Consider the following 24,978-nt stretch of genomic DNA (forward strand, 5'->3'; position numbering starts at 1 on the left):
CTCCCACAAATCTACGTCAGTTCATGGTATGATTTGACTAAGACCGCCCAAATGTTTACGCAAGTAAGGTGGGTTTACCTGTCAGTACATTTGCTTTGGAACCTGATGTTCCAAATATGGTAAGAGGCGTTACTTTTCCGTCACACGCTTGCAGTATTCGACCAATCACTACGCACTGGTGAACTGGCCAATCATAGCACACCTCGCTTTTCAGAGCAATGAGTTTCGTAAAAAAGCAGCGTGTTTCAGAGAGGCGGGGCAAAGAGGAGATACAAACACGCACGCATTTTTTAACTTTAAATCGTGTATACACATTGCATTACATCTAAAACAAACGATAATATTCGTTTTAGTCTGTGTCATATGACCCCTTTAAACCAAAAGAAGACAGGTAGTAGTCTTTGAGTTATGAAGGTAATTAAATAAAAATAATTATAATTGTCTTACCTGTAGTCAAAAAGAGTTTATTTCCAAAACAGTGAAGGAAGACGGATAATTTGATGAAAATGATGTGTGAGGTGGTTGAGTAATGAACAGATGGACATTTGTTAAAGGGTGTGATGGAAAGTTTCTGCTGGTTTTCTTGTTAGTCGTGTGTTTGCATCTGCTGAAGATGTCAATATGTGATGATTGGACTGTCAGACTTGATTGTGCTTCATTTAACCCAACATCGTTTTGATTATGAAATACAAGCTTATTTCCAAAAGTGACAAAATCAATTTCCTGCCTAGAATGATTCTTGGAAATGGCCACATGGTTTTAAGTGTAAACGCAGCAGTTGAATGTGTAAATAGAATGTGAAACTTCATTATGTTACAGTTATTTACAATGATAAGTCGTTAAAGACATTTCTGTGTTACAATTAAGTGTGTGAAAAATATTTCATGTTTCTTACAATTGGAAAAGCTTTAATGTGAAATATGAAAACAACACCTTTAATTATACATCAAAGCCAAGAGAGGGAGTATTGGAGAGTTTTATCTCAATATAAAACAAGTGAAACAGAACAGATTGTTTTTTATTCACAGTATAGCAAAATCTTTACCAAAAAAATGTCATATCGTCCTTAAAGGGATAAATTAAAATTTGGTCATCATTTATTCACCCTCATGTTATTCCACACCTGTATGACTTTCTTTCTTCTGCAGAACACAAATGAAGATCATGAAACCAAACAACATTGATTCCCCTTGACTTTCATTGTATAGACACAAAATCACTGAAACATTTCTCAAAATATCTTCGTTTGCGTTCCACTGAAGAAAGTTATATACAGATCTTGAGCAACATGTGGGTGAATAAACGATGACCAAATTTGAATGTATCCCATTAAGGACGTTATGACATTTAATGATATTTTCTTATTTGTTTGATCTTAATTTTAATTTTTTTTATAATATTTTAATTAACATTTGTGTATGTCATATTTTTTATTATGTGGTAACTTTTTTGTAAATAATGCTTCAAGTTTGTTAAGTTTGCATGCTTCTGTGATTTAAACTAGATTTGCGTATATCATTATGTTCGAATATTTTTACAGTGCGTGACTTTGAAATGTTTGTATAGGAGAGAGTCATTTTCTACACTATGTAGAAAATTTGCGCTATATGTGTCGAAAACCCACTTTCACAAAGGTGCATAGTCGTGAAAGGTAGTTTATAGTGTGAATTGCCAAGAAATTATACTTTGAAAGTCATTTTTCAAAGAGCTGTTTTGAGAACTGTGCATTTCATTTAACTTCTATGGGAGTTGAGTGCTACACTTTCAGGGTGGATTATGGGATTGATGGTGGGGTGGTTGCATTAGTAAATGAGCTTGACCGTAAAATATACACTGATCAACTAATTTGACCATTTATTGACTTTGGAATAATGCTGTTTGAGTGCACTTATTGAAAAATACCTGAGAAAAGGTTATTTGAAAATTACATTGTACTTTGTTTAAATGCTATTTTACTTCTTAATGTAGAAAGCAAGGTGTTGTTGATACAGTCAAAATCATCATGATTTACTTGGTAAATTTATTATACAAAAATGCTAAACGCTGTCCTACTTTCCAATGTTTCCCAGTTGCAGAATTATGTAATTTTCTGTCAATCCTGCAGTACGCCTGTGGTGTGGATGTTTTGAGAATGTTTATAACAAAATGATGTAAGAACATTTCACATTGACATCCTAACACCTGCTATCTTGAGTTTACCACAGTTGCTCTGTGCAGTCAAGAATATTTCAAATAAAAGTAATTCGTACAGAAAGGCTTGATATGTCTGAACTCTTTATCTGTCTCTCTCTTCCACCTCTCTCCTCTATCACTAATTCAGGGCGGAGCCTATCCTCACCAGAGTGAAAGAAGATCACACTAGGATAATCCTTCCTGCGATAGATAATATCAAGTACAACACGTTTGAGGTGCAGCAATACGCCAATGCAGCTCACGGATACAACTGGGGACTCTGGTGCATGTACATCATTCCTCCGCAGGATTGGTTGGATAAAGGAGATGAGACTGCCCCCATCAGGTGAGGGCAGCCAGTGGTCTACTTAATAATGCATGAAGACATTCTCTGAAATATAAATGACCAGGGATGTAAGAGTTTAATATTTTAAGAGAGATAAGTAGGGTTTAGCTTACTTTTTTTAAGAAATACATTAATGTTTTTATTTGCGTGAAAGTTTTGTTGATGGAGCGATTCCTTTAGGTCACTTTAACAACTTGAAATCTTAAAAATATATAATGTTATCATCGTTTATCATTTATTTCCTGTACTTCATGGCCTTGATCGACCTTCAGGTGCATTGATCATTAATATTTTAAAGTGATCCAAGAGGACAGGAAAACTCCACTTATTTAAAGAGATATTTCAACTAAAATAAAAATTAAATCATGATTTATTCACCATTATTTTCAAACTCCGCAAATGACTTTCTGTGTTTCCGTGGAACACAAAAGAAGATATTTTGAGAAATTGTGGTTTAGAGGTGGTTTTGGAGTTTATACAATGGAAGTCAATGGCACCCTATGTTATTTAGTTACCAATGTTCTACAAAATATCTTCTTTTGTGTTCTGCGAAAGAAAGAAAGTCATACAGATTTGGAATAACATTAGAATGGGTAATTGATAAAAACAATTTTTCGTTTGGGGTAAACTGACCCTTTAAGATTCACTGTGGTCTTTTGCAGTCCGTGGTGCCCTTCTCAAATCATCAGCTAATACAGTAAAATAGCCCATTTTATGCTCAAAACCAACTTGGCAAGGTGAGCTTTATTACAGCTCAGTCTTAAACCCCCAGGAGCCGTGACTGTGGCCTGCCAACAGAGAGTGAACTTTTTCATTTCGTATGAAATCTGGTTTAGGTCACTATTGTGTGAGAGTATCAGCACAGCAGAGATCTCATTCATTATTCATCTGAATGACTGATAGCTTTTTGGAAGGAGAAACTAGGCCTGCAGCCCAATATAACTGGAGTCCATCCCACGATGACTCGTATTGGTTACTGAAAGTTATCATTTTTTCCCTTTTTATTACAGTCAAACTTAATAAAAGATGCTTGGAGTGCAGAGCGAAAAGCATCTAGTTTATCACTCGTGTTACAAAAACGTTTGCATAAAAATAATACCAATACTGTACATCCTTACTTAAATAAACAGTGCTTAACAAATTTATTAGACTGCCCTAAACTAACACTATTGGTGATTACCAAAATATTTTTTTTTACATTTCTCTAATGGTTAAAACATCAGTATGTGTAAGCTCTTTAATTAAAGTAACATTTCTTATGCTAAAATATAATTATTGTTGTTATTCATAAATTTTTGAATTTACTGTTTTACAAGGAAGGCAGAACTTTATTACTTTTTTATTCAGATGCCCAATTACAGTTAATTACAACAGACATTGTGGAAAAGTAAATAAATGCCAGCAAAACTGCAAGCTGTTATCAAGGCCAAAGAAGGCCATACAAAATATTTTTGGTTATTATGTGTGAATAAAGACTATTTTGTTGTTTCAGTTTGTTATTTGCTTAATAAATGACAATCATTTTATTAAGTTTTAAACAAGTTTTGATTCTTAAAATTAATAAATGACAATACATTTTTTAGTTTTAAACAAGTCTTGATTCTTAAAAAAAGTTGTTTTCTCATTATTGTGATAGGTGGTCTAATAAATTTAAGCACTGTACATTTTTGCAATCTGTTTTTGGTTAAAAACGAAGAAAAATCAGTTATTGACCAAGTACATAAAACAAGCTATTTTCAAAAATAACCGTTATTCCGACCGGTAAGCTTATAATAATGATTTATATTTTGAGCTGTCGTCTATAATTTCGTAGGAAATGTCAGTTTGACTTTATTTAAAGGGACAATTCACCCAAAAATGTGAATTTTGTCATCATTTACTCACCCTCGAGTTGTTCCAAATCTTTATAAATGTCTTTGTTCTGAAGATCACAGATAAATATATTTAGAAGAATGCTTGTAACCAAACAGTTCTTGGCAACCATTGACTACCATAGTAGGAAAAATTACAATGGTATTCAAAAATGCCCCAGAACTGGGTGCTTTCGTACATTCTTCAAAATATCTTCTTTTGTGGTCAACAGAACAAAGACATTTACAAATAATTTTTTCTAATATGGGTATCAGTGGTAGTCAATAAGTAACCTGCAATTCCTTGTTCCAAACACAGATGGCAATATAGAGGCAAACTTTGTAGATTGTAGCTTTACTTAAACTCATTTAAACCAACACGATTATTCTCCTCAGACTGATTCCTGCTGTACCTCACCTTTCAATTAAAATAAAGACATCTGTAATATGCGTCACCTGAGGTAACAATATGTTTGTGCAGAATCTCATTACAGGAGTCATTGTCCATGCAGCTCTCATCACAAGTGCTTGTATTGACAGGTTAAAATAGCCGCCCGCAGGCCCACGGCGTGTCAATGAGTTGAGTTATTGGAAATCATTCCAGCTCCACTTCTCCTGCGTTCTCTGTGTATCTAGTGCAGTTTAGCCTGCCTGTGGCTATTCAGCACAGAGGATCCCAATACTCATGCCAAACTGCAACACTGTTTATTTAAATGACTCCTATTTACAGCTAGATGAAGGAAAATGTCCTGTTCAAATGTCTGTAAACAAGCAGTCAGTGCCAAAAAATGGGGAAACTTTAAAGGGATAGTTCACCAAAAAATAAAAATTATTTTATCATTTACTCACCCTCAAGTTGTTCCAAACTTGCATAAATGTCTTTCTGTTCGTTCTGTTGAACACAGAGAAAGATATTTGGAAGAATGGCAACTGATATTTCTGGGACATCATTGACTACCATAGTAGAAAGAATTATTGTATCATTTTTTTGTTCTGTTAAACACAGAATGAGATATTTGGAAGAATTTAGGAAAGCAAACAGTTCAGGGGCAATTTTGACTGCCATTGTCATGTTTCCTACTGTGGTAGTCAATGGTGCCCCAGAACTGCCAGTTGCTAACATTCTTCCAAATATCTTTCTTTGCGTTCAACCGAACAAAGAAATTTAGTCTGGTTTGGAACAAGTAATGGGTGAGTAATTCATGGCAGAAATTTCATTTTTGGGTGAAGTATCCCTTTAAGGTGGGGGCTTAGTTTTGGCAGCTTTTTTGTCATTGATCAATAGTAAAGGATGCTTTATTTTTAAGTAATTCATTTAAAATGGATGTAAATACAAAACAATTCGATATTGTAGCATAACAACATTTTTGAAGAAGACATTGAAGTAATCGTTGTGAATATCTAACTTTCTGACAGACTTGTTACCACAGGGTTGTTTGATTGTTTGGTGAGTCTAGCAATCTACTGCATACTTTCTGTTTACAATGAACCCTTCTTTTCAAACTCCACGCTCTTTGGAAACATATCTATATAGTAATTGCCATGCATTCAACACATTTAACAATAAAATCTATATGGTTATAAATGAAACATTTTCCTTCACAGAATTTTTCTCAGAACTTAGATTTTGTTTGCTTTTCTTAGAATGGAGCACAGTAACTGTTGTTGGTATGACCAGCATTCATTAGCCTCTAAAAGAAGGCCACCCGCGGTTAGCCAGCGGACCATTCAGTTCCAGCCCACCAAAATGACAAACCAATGACAGACTTGAGGTTATGAAACACATCAGATCTTTTGTCTATAGAGATTTGACAGGCTCGGATATCATCTTGGCCTCTGCTGTGATCGCTGGAAACCTCAGATCTGACCCAAAGGTTTTTCAACAGAAGCAAACTTTCATAAGTCATGCAACGTTTTCAAATGTTCAAACAGAGCTCTGGTTGTACTCCATTCTGAGAGACTTTTTTTAGCTAGCTACTAGCATGGCTAGGATGCACCAATGTAACAGCCACCGATATTGATCGGCCGATATTGGATTAATTTAACACCATTGGCATATCGGCAAAAGCATGAAAAAGGATGATACTGATGGTCTTTTAATTAACTGCATAGAGGCAATGAGTTGCATATCTGGTTAATCAAACGTTTTTCTCTGAGCAAAATAATCAGATAGCAACAGCACTGACTTTATTTAAGTTTATTAAAGAAATGTTCAATGTTAAGTCAAAAATGAGTTAATGTTGTTAATAAAAGAAATATTGGATAGCAAAAATCACCTTTGAAGATTGTCATGTTGTCTTATTGTATTTTTATCTTAACTTGTGGCTCTCTTAAAATGTTAAATGGATCCAATTCGCGTTCAGTAAAATGTATTTAATGCAGAAAAAAATAGCTAATATTGTAAAGTACTATGCAATTGACCAATATCGGAATCGGACGATAGTTGTTTGTTAAAATCGGTATCGGCCAAAAAAATCCTATCGGTGCATCCCTACTAGCTACCTGCTCATGTGGACTTCTTCACAGATTTTACCAAATCATAAAAATATCTTCTTTTTCTTTCCATCTGTTTGATATTACCACAGTACATTTTGTAAGGGTATAGTTCACCCAAAAATAGAAATTCTGTCATTATTTATTCTCCCTCATGTCATTCAAAACCTGTGTGCGTGTGTTCACGACTTGCTGTGCATGTGTTCACTACTCTCTGGATGGGTTAAATGCAGAGGTCACATTTCGGGTATGGGTCACCATATCGGACTAATAGGTCACTTTCACTTCACTTCACTTTTTTTTTTCACACTTCACTTTCACTTTCACTTCACTTCACTTGTTCATGTAGTGCATTGCGACAGAGAGATGATATGTGGTGGTATTGTTTTTATATAGTATTGTGGGAGAAAATAAAGTGTCAAGGGTCTTTTACCCAGGGAGTGCTTAGCCCGTTGTACCTCTGACATGACAGACCGTATATATATAACTGCCTTCTCAGCAGACTGCCATGGAGCTTAGAAATCTAGAGGAGAAAGAAAGAGGTTTGAACAAAAGAGCAGCACTCAGATGAACAAACACTCTGTATTTTATGAACAATAACTCAAAGGGGCTGCATATGGTGTGTATTTCAGTCTCTTCTGTATATGTGGCTTCTGGCTCATCAGACTCCCACTCAGCAGAAACAATTGTCAGTCGGTCAAAGGCCAACATTCACAACCTCTGATTCAGAAACGATTTGCAGTCAACTTCTTTCTTTCTCCAAGAGCTATTACAGTGATTCATCAGCACAACTTAGTACTGCCTTTTTCTGTCCCAGCTACTGTATTAGGGATGGATGAATGGACAGGTAGATAGATGGACAGATAAATAGTTAGACATATATATAGACAGACAGATAAGACAGACAGATTGATAGATAGACTATTTATTACTATGCTTTTTTATATTGGTGCATATGAAAGTTAATGATGAAATAAAATAACAGTTTTTTTTTTTGGTCTCCTATTCATTTCTCTATATGTATTTCAGGACCCCTGCCATGATTGGTTGCTCCTTTGTGGTGGACCGTGAGTATTTTGGAGAAATCGGACTGCTTGACCCAGGCATGGAGGTCTATGGAGGAGAGAACATCGAGCTTGGCATGAGAGTAAGTACGATCATTACAGAATCACATTGACATCGCTGTTTGTATAAAGTTTGATCGTGGAATATCTTTAAACATCGAATGGTCCGCCTTGTTTGTTTTGCGCTACTGAGACGATTACACTCCAGTGGATTCGTGTAATTGGAATTCATCGAGCATGGAGCCGTTTTATCATATTATAGCCTCTCAGAAACAACAATTCAGCGTTGTGGCCACCCTCCCTGTATAATCTCGGGTGACGTTATAATTAACGCTATCTTCAAACCCTCAACGTTTGACAGACGTTTAATTACACCGCTTCATGCGTTCATGCCCAAGGCATCATACTAGAAACTGTTTAGGGGGTAAGCATGCACATCCCACACACCATCGAGAAGTAAATGCCTTGCCTACAGGAATCGAACGCGCTCTGCACCAAATTATACAGGCTTGAATGCTTAAAAGGTGGTGGGGTACAAAGAAAAGTAGATTTCTATGCGGTACCCCTAAGAGAAATTTCATGGCCCACGTGGTTTGTGAGCGGCGGAGAATTAAACTTGTTTAAATTCAGAAAATGTGCCGTCCGTGGGCTGTTGAATATCCTCGGAAGATTTGCATAATTTGGATTAAAAAACCTTTAATTCATTTTCGAGATCCAGTTTCAGTGTTGGTTGACAGACAATTCTTTTCAGTTTGATGTTAAATTAAACTATGGGAATGAACAGTATCGATTCAAAGTCTTTGGACAAATTTCAATAGTCTATTAGTCCAAAAGTCTCAGTCACAGCTGTCAGAGTAACATGTGCCATCAATCAAATAGAAATAATGATGAAAAATGTCAATTGCTGAAAGCTTAAATCAACGAAATTGTCTCTCTTCAGCCCTTTTGAAAACTATAAGCATGGTTTAAATATTAATTATAGGCTGTACGTTTCAGCAGCAACAACATAAACATGAACATTATGTGGTCCAAACTTAACTTCCGGTACACCTCCTCAAAGAATCAATAACTGTTGAGTAGTTTTAATTTAATTCAATACAATTAATATACAATAAAATGTTCATATAGATTAATGTTCATATAAATTAAATATAAAATAAAATGTTATATTATAACCAAACACAAACCAGAAGTTAACTTCGGGCCAGGCGCTTGCGTCCGATGAAACTCTATATATTCATAATAATTGTGATATTAATAACCATAACTATTAATATTGTCTGGGCCTGAGCTGTCACATATCAGATATTTACTACATGATTATCGTGGCCAAAATAACTCACGATAACAATATTACCGCGATATACACCGAAATAATTATTATAAAGAATGGTATCAGTCACATTCGTGGATTTTAATATCACGGTTATTTTCAATACTGGTATATATAGTACTAACCATAGTTTTTTGTTGCAAAACCATAGTAACCAAAATTTACTATAGCCTCACCAGAAGAATCATAGTTTAACCATGGTACTTTTTTGTAAAATCTATGATAATACAAATGGTGATCAGTTTGCCATAAAACACAGTTAGTTGCACTTATAAAAGTTTGCACGTTTACTTGTTTAAATCCATGGTTAATTTGGTTTGTGTAGTCCATCGCCATTTACAGTATGTCACTTGTACATGTACACTTCTAGTATAAGGCAATAGTTTCATATGTAAGTGAAAGATCCTGATAGGGTGTGGCTTTCTGTAGCGGCCACTCCTCCATTTGACTACAACCAGCAGACTGTTCAACATCAATTCCATTTATTCCATCATTACCTCCTGCGAAAGGTTTCTTGTAGCATAAAAGTGACAGGATTGCCAATTTAGCAAATACAGCAAATTCTCCCCTTTAAGATGCTTATAGATGCTGAACATGTGCACAATACATATGCTCCATCTCAGCCTCCGGTAATCCTCCAAAGCTGATGCAGTGCATTCAGGAGGGATAGCTTTGACTGGCAGCTACATATTTAATAATTAACCTTATGCCACACCGAATAGACAGCTTGCCTTAATGTACCTCGAAAAGAGAGTCGGAGGTGCAGAGTCAAACCTGGCACGATATTTGGTGGCTGAGATTGAATACGTTTGCCTGTCTGTCTCTTTAAGTCCCTCAGACAAGTGCTGCTGGACATGTAGCTGTTGAACTTTATCTGATGGAAGGACATTGGTTTGATACAGATCCAATGGGCTCCAATAAAATAGGTGACATGCAGACTGAAAAACATTAGGCGGAAATTCAAGCAGGATGATGAGAGTACAGTTGTACAAAATACCCACGAGGGAAATTAAAACAGCGGTAATGCGCTTCAAAAAGGTCTTAACTGACACTTACAGCCCAAAGAAATTGCATTTTAGGGTGGATCGGTGAAAATTTGTTCGGGAGTGACATTTTCCCCGCTCGTCAATTCAAGAAGGGCTTCATAAGTCTGAGGAGGGTCATTTCAGAAATAAGTCTAATATTGGTGCTTTCTTGCTAGTGGTCTTTTTATTCCCATGAGGATTATTAGCTATTTTATTTACTTTCTTTTTCGACTGCTGATTTTTCTAAATAGGTTTGTGCTGTTGAATAAACTAAAGTCAACCCATGTGTAAATCATCCATAAACTTTGGTTATCACATTTATAGTATAGGAACATTTGGATGTTATAAGCTTTTCATTTATGCACTTGGAAGGCAGTAACTTACAACGTGTTTAAGTCATACATTTTATTAGTGTATGTGCAATATGTTCTCTGGGATTTGATCTGATGAACTTGGCAAACGGTTCTGCGCTGCTCTCACTTTCTGTGTGAAAATGTAATGTTGTATAAAAGCCGTACTAAAATATGCAGTCTCTGACCCGCCTCACACCCTCTTATCAGACTGCAGTGTTGGGTGTAACTAGTTACTAAGTAATTAGTTACTGTAATTTAACTACTTTTCCCTTGAAAAAGTGAAGTAAGGGATTACTCTTATTTTTCTGTAATTTAATTACAGTTACTTCTGATGTAATTAAACTAAATACTTTGTGTAATATGTGTGTGTGTGTGTAGAAGAGGAATTTACATGAAAATTCAAAGTCTAACTTTAAAATCCATGCTTTAATGTATAATTCTCACATTTGTAATTAATAATAATACTTTATGTAGTTTTATATTATTTATTTGAATGAATTAAAAGAGCCCTTTCATGTCTATCCTTGAATCAATTAACTAATCTAGGTTGATGTAGGATATAGAAAGTAATTAGTAATAAGTAATTAAATACTTTTTGAAGAGAGTAACTTGTACAGTAATCTAATTACATTATCGAATGTGTAATTAGTAACTAGTAATTAATTACTTTTTCAGAGTAACTTACCCAACACTGTCAGACGGTATATTAATAGTTAACTGGAAATATACTTGTGTATGCACACATTTTCATTTTCATAGTATATACTGTATATTTCTGCAGATGTACCTTCTGAGATACAGTACCGTATTTTAGTTCTTGAGAAAAGATTGTAACAATTATCCGTGGGAAGACAGAGGTTGTCCAGACTTATTTAAATCTCTCAGTGGCTCCCATGGTTTCTTTTGCTGTAGTCAGTTCTAATTAAACTAATGACAGTGAAAACATTGAAAGAGAGTCTGTATAGCTCAGATACAATCAGAAATTACACTATTGATTCAAAAGATATAATAATAAGTTACAGTACCTTTACATTTATTTATATAGCAAACACTTAAAGCGACTCAAAAAAGAGAGAGCAATTAACATTTTTCATTTAGAAAAAGATGTTAACAGCCTAGGCTGGCCAGTATGTCTGCAGTACCTGGTGACTTTCTGTCCTTGCTTCAAAGCTTCAAAGAATAGGAGCATTTTCTTATTTTTTTAAAGCAAGCAGGTCTTTTCGATCCATGGTTACTTTATTTTACACCCACCCACACTCAAACTCACATACAGTACTGTATATGAAAGGCAAATACTAAACAAACCAGCGAAGAAAGAGGAAGAAGGTGACCTTTGAATCATGTTGGAGAATTGTAAAGCTTTAATTTTTTTAAGAGCATCTTTGCTTTGTATTGTACATTTGCAATTGGTTTGCCCTTTGGTCAATAGCATGCAGTTTGATGGACTCAAAAGCGCAGACGTTGTCTTGTTAATATGCACTTTGGTTCACGAAACTATTTGTTCATGGAAGATCTGTCTTTCCTTGTGCAAGCTTTATGTAGACGGATAAAATTCAAATGCGCAACTATCTGGTAAATGTGCATATTAATCAGTGCAGCTTTTTGCTTTAATTTGGAGACCAAAGGAATATTTATAAGTTTGTTTAGAAAATCAGTTAAGGCAGATTCTTGTCTATATATAGTACAGTCGTGTCTTAAGCTGTACTAGTGAAATTAAAAATGACAATTCTTATTTTTTCATGAAATATTGCAGCGTTTATAGTAAATAGCTTATCAATGTGGGTCATTTTCTTTCAAATTCATGTACCCTCATAATCTTCAGTTAAAATCTGAAAATGCACTTCCGCCCTGAAATGACCATCCATCTCAAATGACGTAAATTAGATGGCTTGGCCAGAGCATCCGTTAACTCCTCCCCTTCCACTTTCAGTCTGCTGCCAGTTTCATTTCAAAATCAATGCAACAGCTGTTTTTACACATCCAATCAATTCGCAGTGAAAAACCCAAGCCACGCACACTCATTTTCTCCTTTGAAATTCCTTTTCACTCGGAAATGTGTCAGAATACGCAACTTCCTGTTCACAGGGACTTTAAGGACAAAACGTTAATCATCTTAAATATACTATGTTTTATTTTCTGGTTAATCAGTTGTCATTTAAAACGTTCATTATGTTCATTGTTATCATGTGATGTGTATTACTGATCTCTTTGACAGCGGACAAAATGAATAGTACTGCACAGAATGAGCTCATAAAGACCCAAGCATGATATGTTTCTTCTGATGTTTCTTTTGCTGTACTATGAGATTCTTTCCTTCTAAGCCAAAATTGAGCTTTATCATTTCCATTAGGATTAGCTCACCCAATGAATCTGGAACGAACTCATTTTATCTCCACTGTTTTGTGTTTAGTGAAGAGAAAAGAAATGAGACACAGGCGCACCAGGGGCCCCAGAGATTGGCTCCGTTATAGCAAATATGAGGTTTTCGATACATAGCACAGAACGTGATGTTTCAGGAGACTGGTTCTGCAGGGATGAGTGTGTGAGGGATGTTGGTAAGTCCTCTTACGCTGCTGTACCTCATAAGATAGCTTTCTAGCCGTCACTGTACTCGGAGAGCGAGTAATTTTGTGCTTCAGTTGTAGAGTTTTGACGATGTTAAAGTGGAAGGAATGGATGGATGTTGTTCTTGTTATGGTGGTTTTCTCTTGGCTAGGCTGGTCTAATCACAGTACTCTAGCAATAGGTACTGGTGGGGTGGAAACTGCAGCTTATCAACCCTAAATTCAGGAAAAAGCAATCATAGATTGGTCATAGATTGACAGACAGACAGACAGATAGATCATAGATTGACAGACAGACAGACAGACAGACAGACAGAAAGATAGACAGAAACAGATTTTGTCACTAAAATTGTTTGTATACTGTATAAACTCTTGTGTAAAGCGTTTTGTGTACCTGCAGTAATTTGACAGTTTAAAGTCAAGCTTTGATTTATGAGATCTAACGTACCTGAGCCCAAACTTTACATTAACCTTCAAACTGTATTATATATCATTACATGCTCTACGTGAGGTTATTATTTTTCCTGGTGTGCTTCAAGACCCCCACAGCACCTCACCGTGCGTGACTGGCCTAGAATTTGATATAGAATTTTTCTTCAAACAAAGCAAATTAGAGCAAATATACACATATATAGTGATCCTCTGACGAAACATATTTAATTTTATACCTGTGTATGTATGTGCCTTTAGCATACAGCATTGTCCAGTTGCATTTCGTTATTGCTTTTATATCCTCTTCATGTCTCTGCAAAAGCTATTACAGTGCAACTCAATGCAAACAGTTTAAAGATCCTCAGCAAACACAGTTAGTGACGGCTGACGGGGGGAATAATAATTCATTTAGTAACGCTCGCAGGATGAGACTCTGCCCGCGCATCTCTGATTGTGATTGTGGGAGCTGGGAGGAAAAATTAATATGTAATTGGAAATCTTAAACAGATTTTTTTACAATGTCCCCAAAGGGCACAATGGAAAGTTGATTATCTTCTCTTAGTTTCTCACAGTGGACAGAAGCTTTTACGCTTGAGGCGTTTCTGTCATACTTCAGTAGCAAAGCCAGGCACATCTATCCAAATTGATCCTTCCTGTCCTAGTATAAACTTTTTGGTTTTATTTGTTCCAGTGGTTGATGTGTTGCCCTATAGCAGGGGTTTTCAATATGTTATATGCCACGGACCCCCAAGTATGAGCATCCTAATGTGTGGGACCCCTTATGTTTTAAAAAAATGTAAAAAGCATTTGTCCTTCATAAACAAACAATTTATACACTTAAAATAAACAATTAAGTCGAAATATTGTTTCTATTGAGTAACATTATTATATATTTTATTTATTATATTTTTTGTTTTTATTGTTATTTATATTGTTCATTTAATTTAATTATTATTTTATCTTATTTATAACAATGCTTTTTATTGATTTACCTTAAGTGAATTTAATCTATTTAATACATTAATCACTAACAATTTTGTTAAAGTTTTTATTTTAATATAATGTCTTTATTCAATTTCATACCTGTTTATTTTAATATATATATATATTTACAGTAATTCTCTAGAATTTTCTGCGGACTATCATCACTTTCTCGTGGCCCCTGCATGGGGGTTCTCGGATCCCAGTTTGAAAAAACCTGCCCAACATGAGAAGTTCAGCTGAGTTTCATTAAAGCATATACAGCAGTTTTCACAAAACGTACCATGGTATTACCATGTTCTTTTTGCATGCACATTGTTAATACCATTGATTTCCATTTTAATAAATTTAATAGTGTTCGAAAGGGAATTGTTCAGAACTGTGATATATTTTAGGTACCATGGTATTACAATCTGCCCTTTGGCACTCTACCATGGTACTGCCACAGTATTTGTGCATGGAGCTGAAAAATAACAGCTTGAATTTCCATTTTTTTGGAAAGGGAAATCGTTTCTGGTAGATTTTTCCACATTTCACTTTGAGTTACCGTAGCACTTTTATCTATTCATAAGTGTGACAGCACTAAGTCTCGTCCTTTTATTGCTATTTTTATCATTGTAATGATCATCAATAAAGGCTGATCATTGAAATATGACTCGCAGAGCAGAAGCTGGCAAGAGGGTTCAATTAAATTAGCCAGTGCTTGATCTTAGCCGCACTTCACATAAAACCGTCTGATATAATTAACATGATTAAAATAATGAATGGCAGAGCTTTGTCTGTTCCCTGTCATAGAATGAATGAGAGAGAGAGAGAGAGAGCTTAGAAACCAAAAAGCAAGAGATTTTTTTCTTTCAGGCCTTGTACGAGATGATGTAACTTTTTAAAAGTAATCGAAAAGACATCACTCAAAATTGATGATGATTGATTTAGATAGTTGTGTTTTCTACTTTCAAAGTTAACATGAAAACAATTCAAGATTGTTGATAAGGTGCAATTAAAGATTTATTCTCAAACTATTTTAAACACTTGTTTATTTATACATTTCCTTTATTTTTTTAACCATGAAAAAAGCCTCTCTGACTAAAAATCTCCTTTACATCAGTGTCCTAGGGCTGGGCGATCTTCCCAAAAAAGCATATCACGATCTTCGTAACAAAGAATCTCGATGCACGATCTGAATTGAAAATATTAACTTTTTTGCACATTTTTGCTCTAGTGCTACAGTGGTTTAAAGTTTTGTAGCACAGGTCAAACAGTTGTACAGGTAACACAAGTATAAAATGTCTGTTATGATCTTTATAAAACACAAATGCAGGTCATCACATAAATAGACTGGTTAACGACAAAGGACATTAGTGTTATATACAAAAGGATCAATTTGGGCGCAATACAATTTTTAGTTTACCCATTTTTTTATTGTTCTGTGTTGTCCATTTTTGTCCACATAAAAATACTGTAGTTTACGATAGTATTTACTAGGCCTTTAGCAAACTACAGTAAAATTCCTAGATAATATAGTGTTTTTGTACCTCACTATAGTAAAAATATAAGTATACGACAGTTTATCAATCTACAACAAGAATACCACAATTTTCTATTTCAAATACTATAGAACACTACAGTATTTTTTCATTCGAGCGTTTAGGTTAACCTGTGTTTTATTTTGACAGGTCGTCGTGAAGACGCTCCCACAGTAGACGCTTGAGTTTAAGTGTGTGTAGTTCAGTGACGATAGTTTTTCACAAACAGTGAAAACAGTTAAATGCACCTGAAATAAACTCTCAGGGCAACTCTGGACATGATGTTAATGTGTTTATGTCCTCATACAGTGAGACACATACAAATCCATGAGCGTCAGGCGTGTAGCACGTTAAACTGTGCAACACATTCACTGAACCGGCAGATGACAGATTTAAATAGCAGGACTCGGCGTCCGCCTCATGGATATCAAAGGGCTCTCAATTCAGCCGGGAAACGAGTTTCAATCGCAAAATAGTCTAAAACTAATCGAAACCATTGATTAACGTCACACAAACAAGCACAAGGACAAACACACTTCACACAAACAAGCCGCTCTGTCTAATGCACTTGCAAAGCTTTATCTCTCTAGAGATCATCATCATGATCCTCGTGATTCCGTTGAAACGTGGATCAAGGACGCCTTCAAGATCGATCTCGATTTAAGATCGTCAGATCGCCCACCCCAGTGTCCTGGCCAAGATAGGCAGCCTAAAGAGATATATAAAAACTAAAAAATGCAATATTATAAACACTTACAATTCAGTGACTCGAAAAATTATTTTAAAATGTTACAGATACCAAATTATACAGCTAAACATTTTCTTTAGGAACAAGGAACAAGGTACAAGGGTAAAATAATTTGACAACAAATAAAATACTTTTGTTTCATTTCTGATAGAGAGGCAAAAAATAGCACTGTTAAAGAGATGCTGGTGTATTACCTTTGACTGTGAACGCCAAGCAGACACAATTTGTTTGAGGATTAATATTTAGATTGTTTGAGAATAATAGATTTGTTTGTTAATAATTCTTAAAGCACACAGTATCTGAAGAAATTTTATTCTTGCTTGAATGAAAAACATGTTAGTGAACGTGTTAGTACTTTACTGAAGTAAAACCCCAATTAAATGTAATTTTTGTAATACTGAGTAAAGTTAACAAAAAAAAATGCAATACCACATTAACTATTTCTTGTTTTATTTGCATTCAATACAAGTTTTACAAAATAAAATCTTGACTGAATAGCATTATTATTGCACTACAATATACTGTCAACAACACTGTCATCCGCATACAAATAAATATTTGTGTTTGGAATATTAAAATCAAGGCAATCTGTCGAATATTCAGAAATATGTTCAGTGATAGAATTCATATGCGTTTATGTTGTGAACAGTTTTCACAACCCCGAACGTTGTGCCACCATCTTCCTCCTTGTGTTTTTTGACCTTGATGTCTTCAGTCTGCTTAATTACAGCTGGAGAAAAGTGGAAGTCAGTAATGACAGTCCCCCCCCTCTCAGCATGAGGTAAATCTGTGTCTGTCTCTCTTCAACACTCATCATTTCATCAACATGGCTCCTGTGTCCAGGCAGAGACATTGTCTGATTTGTTTTGCTAATGTTCTGAAGACAGAGACCTGCAGGAAGACGCGAGGACGTGACCTGCATGATTTTAGCCTACTGTGCTTGGAATCGTACAATATCACTCCCACTCGTACAGAGAGGGTCAAATCTAAAGGGAGAGAAGGACAGGTTTTACAGAGGACGTTCAGGATCTCATTGAATATATCTTGTCCAAATGCATGCAGATTTATTCTGTGAAATCCACAGTCGGTGGTGTTTGTGCGGGATGTTTGTTTTAAAGAGCAGTTGTGATGCAATGCAATAATGCTGGGTTTCAGGATTACACTTACACATGCAAACTTGAATATTATTTGACATTTTACATTAATTATAATAGTCTGAAGCCTTTAGTTTTCATTAGTGTCCTGCAAAATGTCACTTTTAAAATGAGTGTAGTCAAGATATTTTCTTTGCAACCATATAATTTGGAGGGAGGGACTTCCGGAGAGTGTTTTATTGGAAAAGAAAAATGTGTGCAAGATGAGTTATCAATATTTTGGACTGTTTTCCGTAAGAGAAAGAGCTTAACAGACAAGGGCTGAAATCCTCAAATCTCTAATTATTTTTTAATTTTTTTGTTGAGTTTATAATATAGCTTTGGGGTGTTTTATTGAAGCTGCAATGCATAACTTTCCATGCATGTCTTCAAAAAGGTCTCCTGACATTACCAGATTCTCTAATAAACGTTTATTATAAGTTGAGCTGTGGGTTACGATTTCATGTCAGTTTGACTTCAACCCATGTAAAGATAACCTGCAATTTTATGTTTCAAACAGAGATGGCAATATAAAGTGCTCGGGTTATGGGTTGCATCTTTAGCGGCATCTAGCGGTGAGGTTGCGCATTGCAACCAACGGATCTCTCCACCCATCCCTTTCGAAGCACTATGGAGGCTCTCACAGGACAAAGATGTCAGGCTGTTTTCACTTCTTTGCTGAAGGAGATAACGTATTTAGGAAACGCGCTCTGTAGAGCAGTTTGTCCGTTTAGGGCTTCTGTAGAAAAAACATGACGAATTCCATGTAAAGGGACCCGTGGTATATGCAGATAAAAATAGTTAATTCTAAGATAACTAAAGCATAACGCCGCATCATGTAACGTCTTTATACACCTCTGAAGATGTAGTTATGTATATTATATTGTATTTCTGTCTGTAGATCCTCCTAAACATTACACACTGGACCTTTAAATGAAGTGAGTGTGTGCTACGTTTGCTTTCACACTGAATCCACATAAGAATCCACAATCACCCATTTTCTGCCTTATGATGTTTAATAGAAACTTCCTCTTCAGACGTTGCAAAGTCTCTCATCTCTAATCTAAACAGTGATGCTAAACAAGTTCATTTGTTTTCTTATGTCTTTTCGATGACCGAAATGAGGCTGTTATTGAGCTTGAACAAAGCACAAAGTAAAATATTCAATGCAGGCAGAGAGGGAGCATGAAAAGGGTAGAACTACGACTCCGAGTCGACTGGCAGTGAGACCATAACAGAACTCCAAGATTGATTTTGTACACCTAGGTTGCACTATGGATCAGCGGTGCTGAAGTTTAAAGTATTTTCACAGTTAATGAAAGTCAGTGAATGCAGAGCTGGTTCCATTAATGTCACGCTTAGTGGAAGATAGAAGACCGCTAGCTCGTAAAGAGACGGCGCATAAAGAGTGTTCCCTACTATGGAAGCATCCGGTAAAGCCACTAAGAATACACCATTCAGTAGAATCAAATGATTTAAAGGTAGATTTTTTTATCATAACATCACATCAACATGTAAATGTATAATAACCATTATGAGATTACATTACATTATTCCATTGCTTCAATTTATCATTGAACCTATGGATAGTGGCAAAAAATACAAACTATGTCATTATGTATTCCCCCTCATGTTGTTTAAAACCTGTGACTCTTTCTTTTGTGGAACACAGATGAAGATATTTTGAGAAATGTCTCGGTGTTTTTGTATCCATACAGTGGAAGTCAATGGAGGCAGTCTTGTTTAGTTACCAACGTTCTTCAAAACATCTTTTGTGTTCTGGAGAGAGAGAAAGTCATACAGGTTTGGAATAATATGAAAGTAAGTAAATGATGACAGAATTTTTATTTTTGGGTGAAGTGTCTCTTTAATTCTAAGAGTCATTAAGAGCCACCGAAATTGACACGTAAGATGCAAACGTAAGGTAAAACGTACAACGCAGACTTTTTTTAACTTTCCCGTCCCCTTGTCATCACTGCAGAACTGTTTCTGTTTTATAATGGCACTCGTTTTGCGCTTGTTTTTCTATATTTCTGCGATGTGTAGGCAGACACACGTAGCCTGTGTCAGCATAACAGCGTGACTGGTGGGTCTCGAGGGAAAACCATATTTACGCTCGTTCTTCCACCCGTTCATTTATCACTCCCTGTTTCTCTCATCTCAGCACAAACTAATGGCCCTTAACATTTAATTGCTGTATCAAGCGAGCGCACACACTTTGTATTATGAAGGGGGCAAACCTCAACGGAGAAGTAACTGCCCCAAATAAAAAGCAGTTCATTTGGAGAGCGATCTGTAGGTTGGAATTTAGATGGCAGTGTTTGGCTTTGTTTGTTTCACGGTCTGTAAAATTCATATTACTTCCCTGTGGTTTTATGCTTATTATCACAATTGCGGTAGTCAACATTATGCAAGAAATAAGCAGAAATACAGTTGGAAAATCCAATGCTAAGCAGTTGTTATTCTTACTGTGTTACCCTGGAAGCTAATGATGGCGGCATGAAAATGTAAAGGGATAGTTCACCCTGAAAGTTCTCATCAAAAATGAAAGACATCATTTACTCAGAATAAGGTTAGAAGTCATAGAAAACTTAGTCGGGACCACCAAACAAAGCAAATAGCAAAAGCTCATTTGCTCATACTGTAAATGCTTACTTTTAATAAGTATTTTCTCGTTCTTAACAGGTCTGGCAATGTGGCGGCAGCATGGAGGTCCTTCCATGTGCTAGAGTGGCACACATCGAACGCACGAAGAAACCCTACAACAATGACATTGACTACTACGCCAAGCGAAACGCATTGAGAGCGGCCGAAGTCTGGATGGATGAGTTTAAGTCCCATGTTTACATGGCCTGGAATATTCCAATGAACGTGAGTTACACTTCCAGCACTCACTTTCACCCAACCTCATTTGTCGAGCCAATGGTTAATGGAAAACGATTGCGGTGATTAATTTTGTCTTGATTAATTTACTGTCGTCTTTTACACGAGGCACAATGCACAGCGCGAGATTGTAAATGAAGTTTGGCAACTTGTCAGAGTCGGTTTTAATCTGCACACAATTACCGCAGTCATTTTACAATTCTGTGTTTCCATGGCATTGAAATTAAATGGAGAGCAAATAAACTTCTGCTTTTGATTTTATATTCAGGCATTTGACTGACACTTTTCTCCAAAGCAATTTACAATGCATTTAGATGTACCGATAATACATTTCTCCACCGATACTGATAGCCGATTATTCCGAGTGATATCTGCCGATATCGATTGAAGATTAAATGAATAACTCTTAACTTTCTGAATGTTATTAATTCATATAATGACTATTATATATTGAACATCAAACTGGTGATATATCTGACAGGATATCACCAGCCCTGATCATCTGTTTTAAAACCATCGTCCGATAGCCGATAGTGTGAAAAATTGCTTTTATTGACCGATACCGATTATTAGCCGATATATCGGTGCATCTCTAATTCCTGCCATACATGTTCACACTTTGTGTGTTCCTTGGGAATCGAATCCATGATTTTGGTATTTCTTCATGTTGTACAAACTGAGCTGCAGGAACGCTTGTTTCAGACAGATATTGTGTAATTATATGGTATTTCTATCGCACATTTGACCTGGGTAATTTGTGAAAGTGTTATTCAGTGTTAAGCTTAGCTATAATTGTATTCATTTAATAACTTCACTGTAATTTATTTTAATGATTCATGATCTGTATACAGTTTTTTTTCTCTCTGAAAGATAAAGCGGGAATAGAGTAATTTATCAAAAGCCAGCGCTTAAGCCGTTAAAAGGTTTAATTGCATTGAAGTACTTCAGGAATAGCCTTAGACAGTAAATATAATGAGATGCTTCACCTTTTAACAGCTATGTTTCAACACTTTTTTTATGGAAAACAAGCACATAATAGCTTACAGTATAGCAAGTGAATGTATTCATTCTGCCGCAGTGTTAAATTCCATACATCTTTATTGTAGTGCATTCATTCCTAATAAATCAGTTCCCTCAGTTTTTTAAGTGGTCGTCAGTCCTCATGAATGATAGAAACATAAAACACTTCTTTTATAATGCTCTTACTATTTCTTTAAATGACTTGCTGACTTGTGTAAATATTATTTTTACTTACTTTAAGGAGGTCTATAATACCTGTAAAAAACAATTTCTTTTTATTGATATCATAGGGCTGATATGATGGGTTGTTTCATTGTGTAATTAACACAAAGAAACAAAATTTTACAAAAGTTGTATTCTGCTTTAATTTTTACTGTTTCTTTATGAAGTTTAACATGCTGAATATGAAAATCACATTCATTTTTTTTACTCACATGTATACATTTCGGTAGCCTATTATTACTCGTACGCATGTATGACAAGGTACTGGCATAACACTAAGCTTAAAACAACAGTTGACAGTTATTAAAAATGAGTACATTTGATCGTTGTTGTCTTCTATGACAAATACTGTCCTCACGAACCAAGTTCCAGACATAGTCACCCATCAACGCTTCATCCCGCCTTCCCTGTGCTACAGAAATTTCTAGAATTTTCTGACAGTGACAATTGGAAAATATAGATTTTTGCAATTCCATTTTTGCCATTATTTTTATTTGCTTTTAAGTTCAACTTAAGTTATGGACAAGTTATTTATTGTTTATGTTGTTTCAAAAGTCAATAAGTAATCATGCTAAAATAATTGTGATTATAATTTTCGTCATAATCGAGCAGCAGTCAATTGAAATTAACTAGCACAGGCTCTTACTACTGTCGTTTTTTTATCATGGGCATTCGGTTCTGGGCACGAAGGTGCGGGCTGTTTTTTGTTTAGAAAGGGTAAATGCTATGTTAGTAATGAATCTGGACTTACAGACACACGGTATCATGGCAATGCACAGTCCCAGGCGCTAGTTTTTTCACAAGCACTACTATTATTCGGTGCTGGGACATGAAAGAAATTGGGTCAGGAAAAAAATTCAAAAAGTGCTTTATTTTAGAGAACGAATCAGACTTGAGCAAAACATCTACTTTAACGTATTTAACGTAATTGCATGTACAAAAAATATGTTTTGAACACTCAGATACAGTACCAAAGGCCACTAATAGATGCTTTTTGTTCTGAGATTTGTAGTTGCGACCAGCAGGGGCTAAGTCATCCACACCCTGACCCCTGAAGTACTAATGTGTCAACTTTAGAGATTCCGTTTTAAATTCCGAGCGTGTTTCTAAATACCGGCATGCTGTTTTGAAGTTCTGTGTATCAATCCGCTGTGCATGCTTACGTAAGCTCAATCGCTGCTGCTTGTAATTAAACAGATGATTAGCATGTTAGTGGCTCTTAATGAAAGACAATTTTCAGGTAGATTAGAGCTCTTTTGTTTATGTGCTATGACTTATTGATGCAGCAAGGTACTATATTTAACATTTTCAATGTCATAAGCGCCTTATTAAAGTTAACATTTAACTTAACACAGTTACGTGTTAAGTTAACCGCAGACTGTAGTTACTGCAGTCCAGCTAGAGATCCATAAAGCAATAGTTGTGTAAATAGTGAGCTAAATGTATAGCCCTGTTTAGTAGTGTGACCTCTCAAGAAGTGTATTAGTGTGAAGTCTCAAAAACTTTTCACTTAAGGCTAAAATACACTACAAGACTTTTGCTCAGATTTTGCCAAGATTTTCAGTCTGGACTTGTTGCAGAAAGTCTGTGCCAGTCTGCAGATTTGACCAGTTAGTGTGTTTCTATCTGAAACTTTCAAAAAGTGTATGATGTCTAGTTTAAAAAAAATCTGTTCAGATTTTAAAAGTCTTGTAGTGTATTCCAGCCATTAGTCTGGGTACTATACTTTTAAGATTGTACATAATACATGCTGATAATGCTCCCATTAGTAAAGAAATAGTTCACTCAAAATGCGAATGTCCTTTCAAAACTCAAAAAGCATATCTGATTTTCACTTTGTAAAAAAAAGCATATTGTGACCCTGTGCTGCCAAGCTCAAAAAATGGCAAACTTTTTTATAGTGCGACTGTACAAATTTTACTTTAGTTGTTGCAAAAAGCTGTTCAATAACTTCAGTAGACAGAGGTCATACTGACTACTTTCAAAAGTGCTTGTCTCGTAAAGCTTGAGAGCTCCTGGGTTGAAAATGCTTTTATGGAAAAGAACAGAAAGATTTTACATCCAATGTGGAACACCGGATGTGTTTGGAACCAAATTAATGCATTTATTGTTTTGTATAAAACACTGCCTGTGAAATGACTACAAAGTGTCTCTTTGTGTTTATCCAGAACCCGGGAGTGGATTTTGGGGACGTGTCAGAGCGTGTAGCGCTGAGGAAGAAAATGAACTGCAGGAGCTTCCGCTGGTACCTGGAGCATGTCTATCCTGAGATGAGAATCTACAATAACACCATCACTTACGGAGAGGTAATAAAGACACACCTTTTATGCACATTTTAAACCAATAAAACCTTTGACGGGAAGGTTTGTGCTTTCACACACTGTTTGTTTAATGTCTTCATACTTCCATGAAGAATGTGAACAATTTATCATTCACTTAGATTGAATTGAGCAGATGTTTCGGAACCAAAGCAGCTTACTTGAGTTTAAAGTGACAGTGTCGATTTTAAGCTTTTAGACCCAGATGTTTTATTTAAAGTGACAGTCGCACCAGACTTTTCATTCATACACTTTTGAATGTGGGATGCAAAAAAATGCTTAAGACTAAACTTGCTTATATGAAAGTGCACAAAAATGTCTGTAAAATTCAAACATTGTTATTTATTAAAATTGCTGTTACCAGCATGGGTCCAACAATACAAAAAATGATTAATATTATTAATATATCGGTTGAATAAGAAAAGTGACTATTGCATGCATAAATGAATACTACAATTCCTTTGTTTTGTACTCGCAACAAGCAAAAAGTGACTTATATCCACATATATCCATTTCCA

At 35.6% G+C, this 24,978-nt stretch overlaps 1 protein-coding gene across 1 annotated transcript in view; it reads left to right on the forward strand.

Annotated features, from left to right (window-relative positions):
* The window catches only part of galnt9 (polypeptide N-acetylgalactosaminyltransferase 9), a 75,366-nt gene that overhangs the window by 43,100 nt on the left and 7,288 nt on the right, over positions 1-24,978 (forward strand). The window contains exons 5-8 of the mRNA XM_057324345.1: positions 2,321-2,518; positions 7,891-8,008; positions 20,703-20,888; positions 24,311-24,448. Of these exons, the coding sequence (XP_057180328.1) occupies positions 2,321-2,518; positions 7,891-8,008; positions 20,703-20,888; positions 24,311-24,448 (640 nt within the window). The remainder of the gene's footprint in view (positions 1-2,320; positions 2,519-7,890; positions 8,009-20,702; positions 20,889-24,310; positions 24,449-24,978) is intronic.

Source organism: Triplophysa rosa, linkage group LG2, assembly GCF_024868665.1.
Source record: "Triplophysa rosa linkage group LG2, Trosa_1v2, whole genome shotgun sequence".
Classification (NCBI taxonomy): Eukaryota; Metazoa; Chordata; class Actinopteri; order Cypriniformes; family Nemacheilidae; genus Triplophysa; species Triplophysa rosa.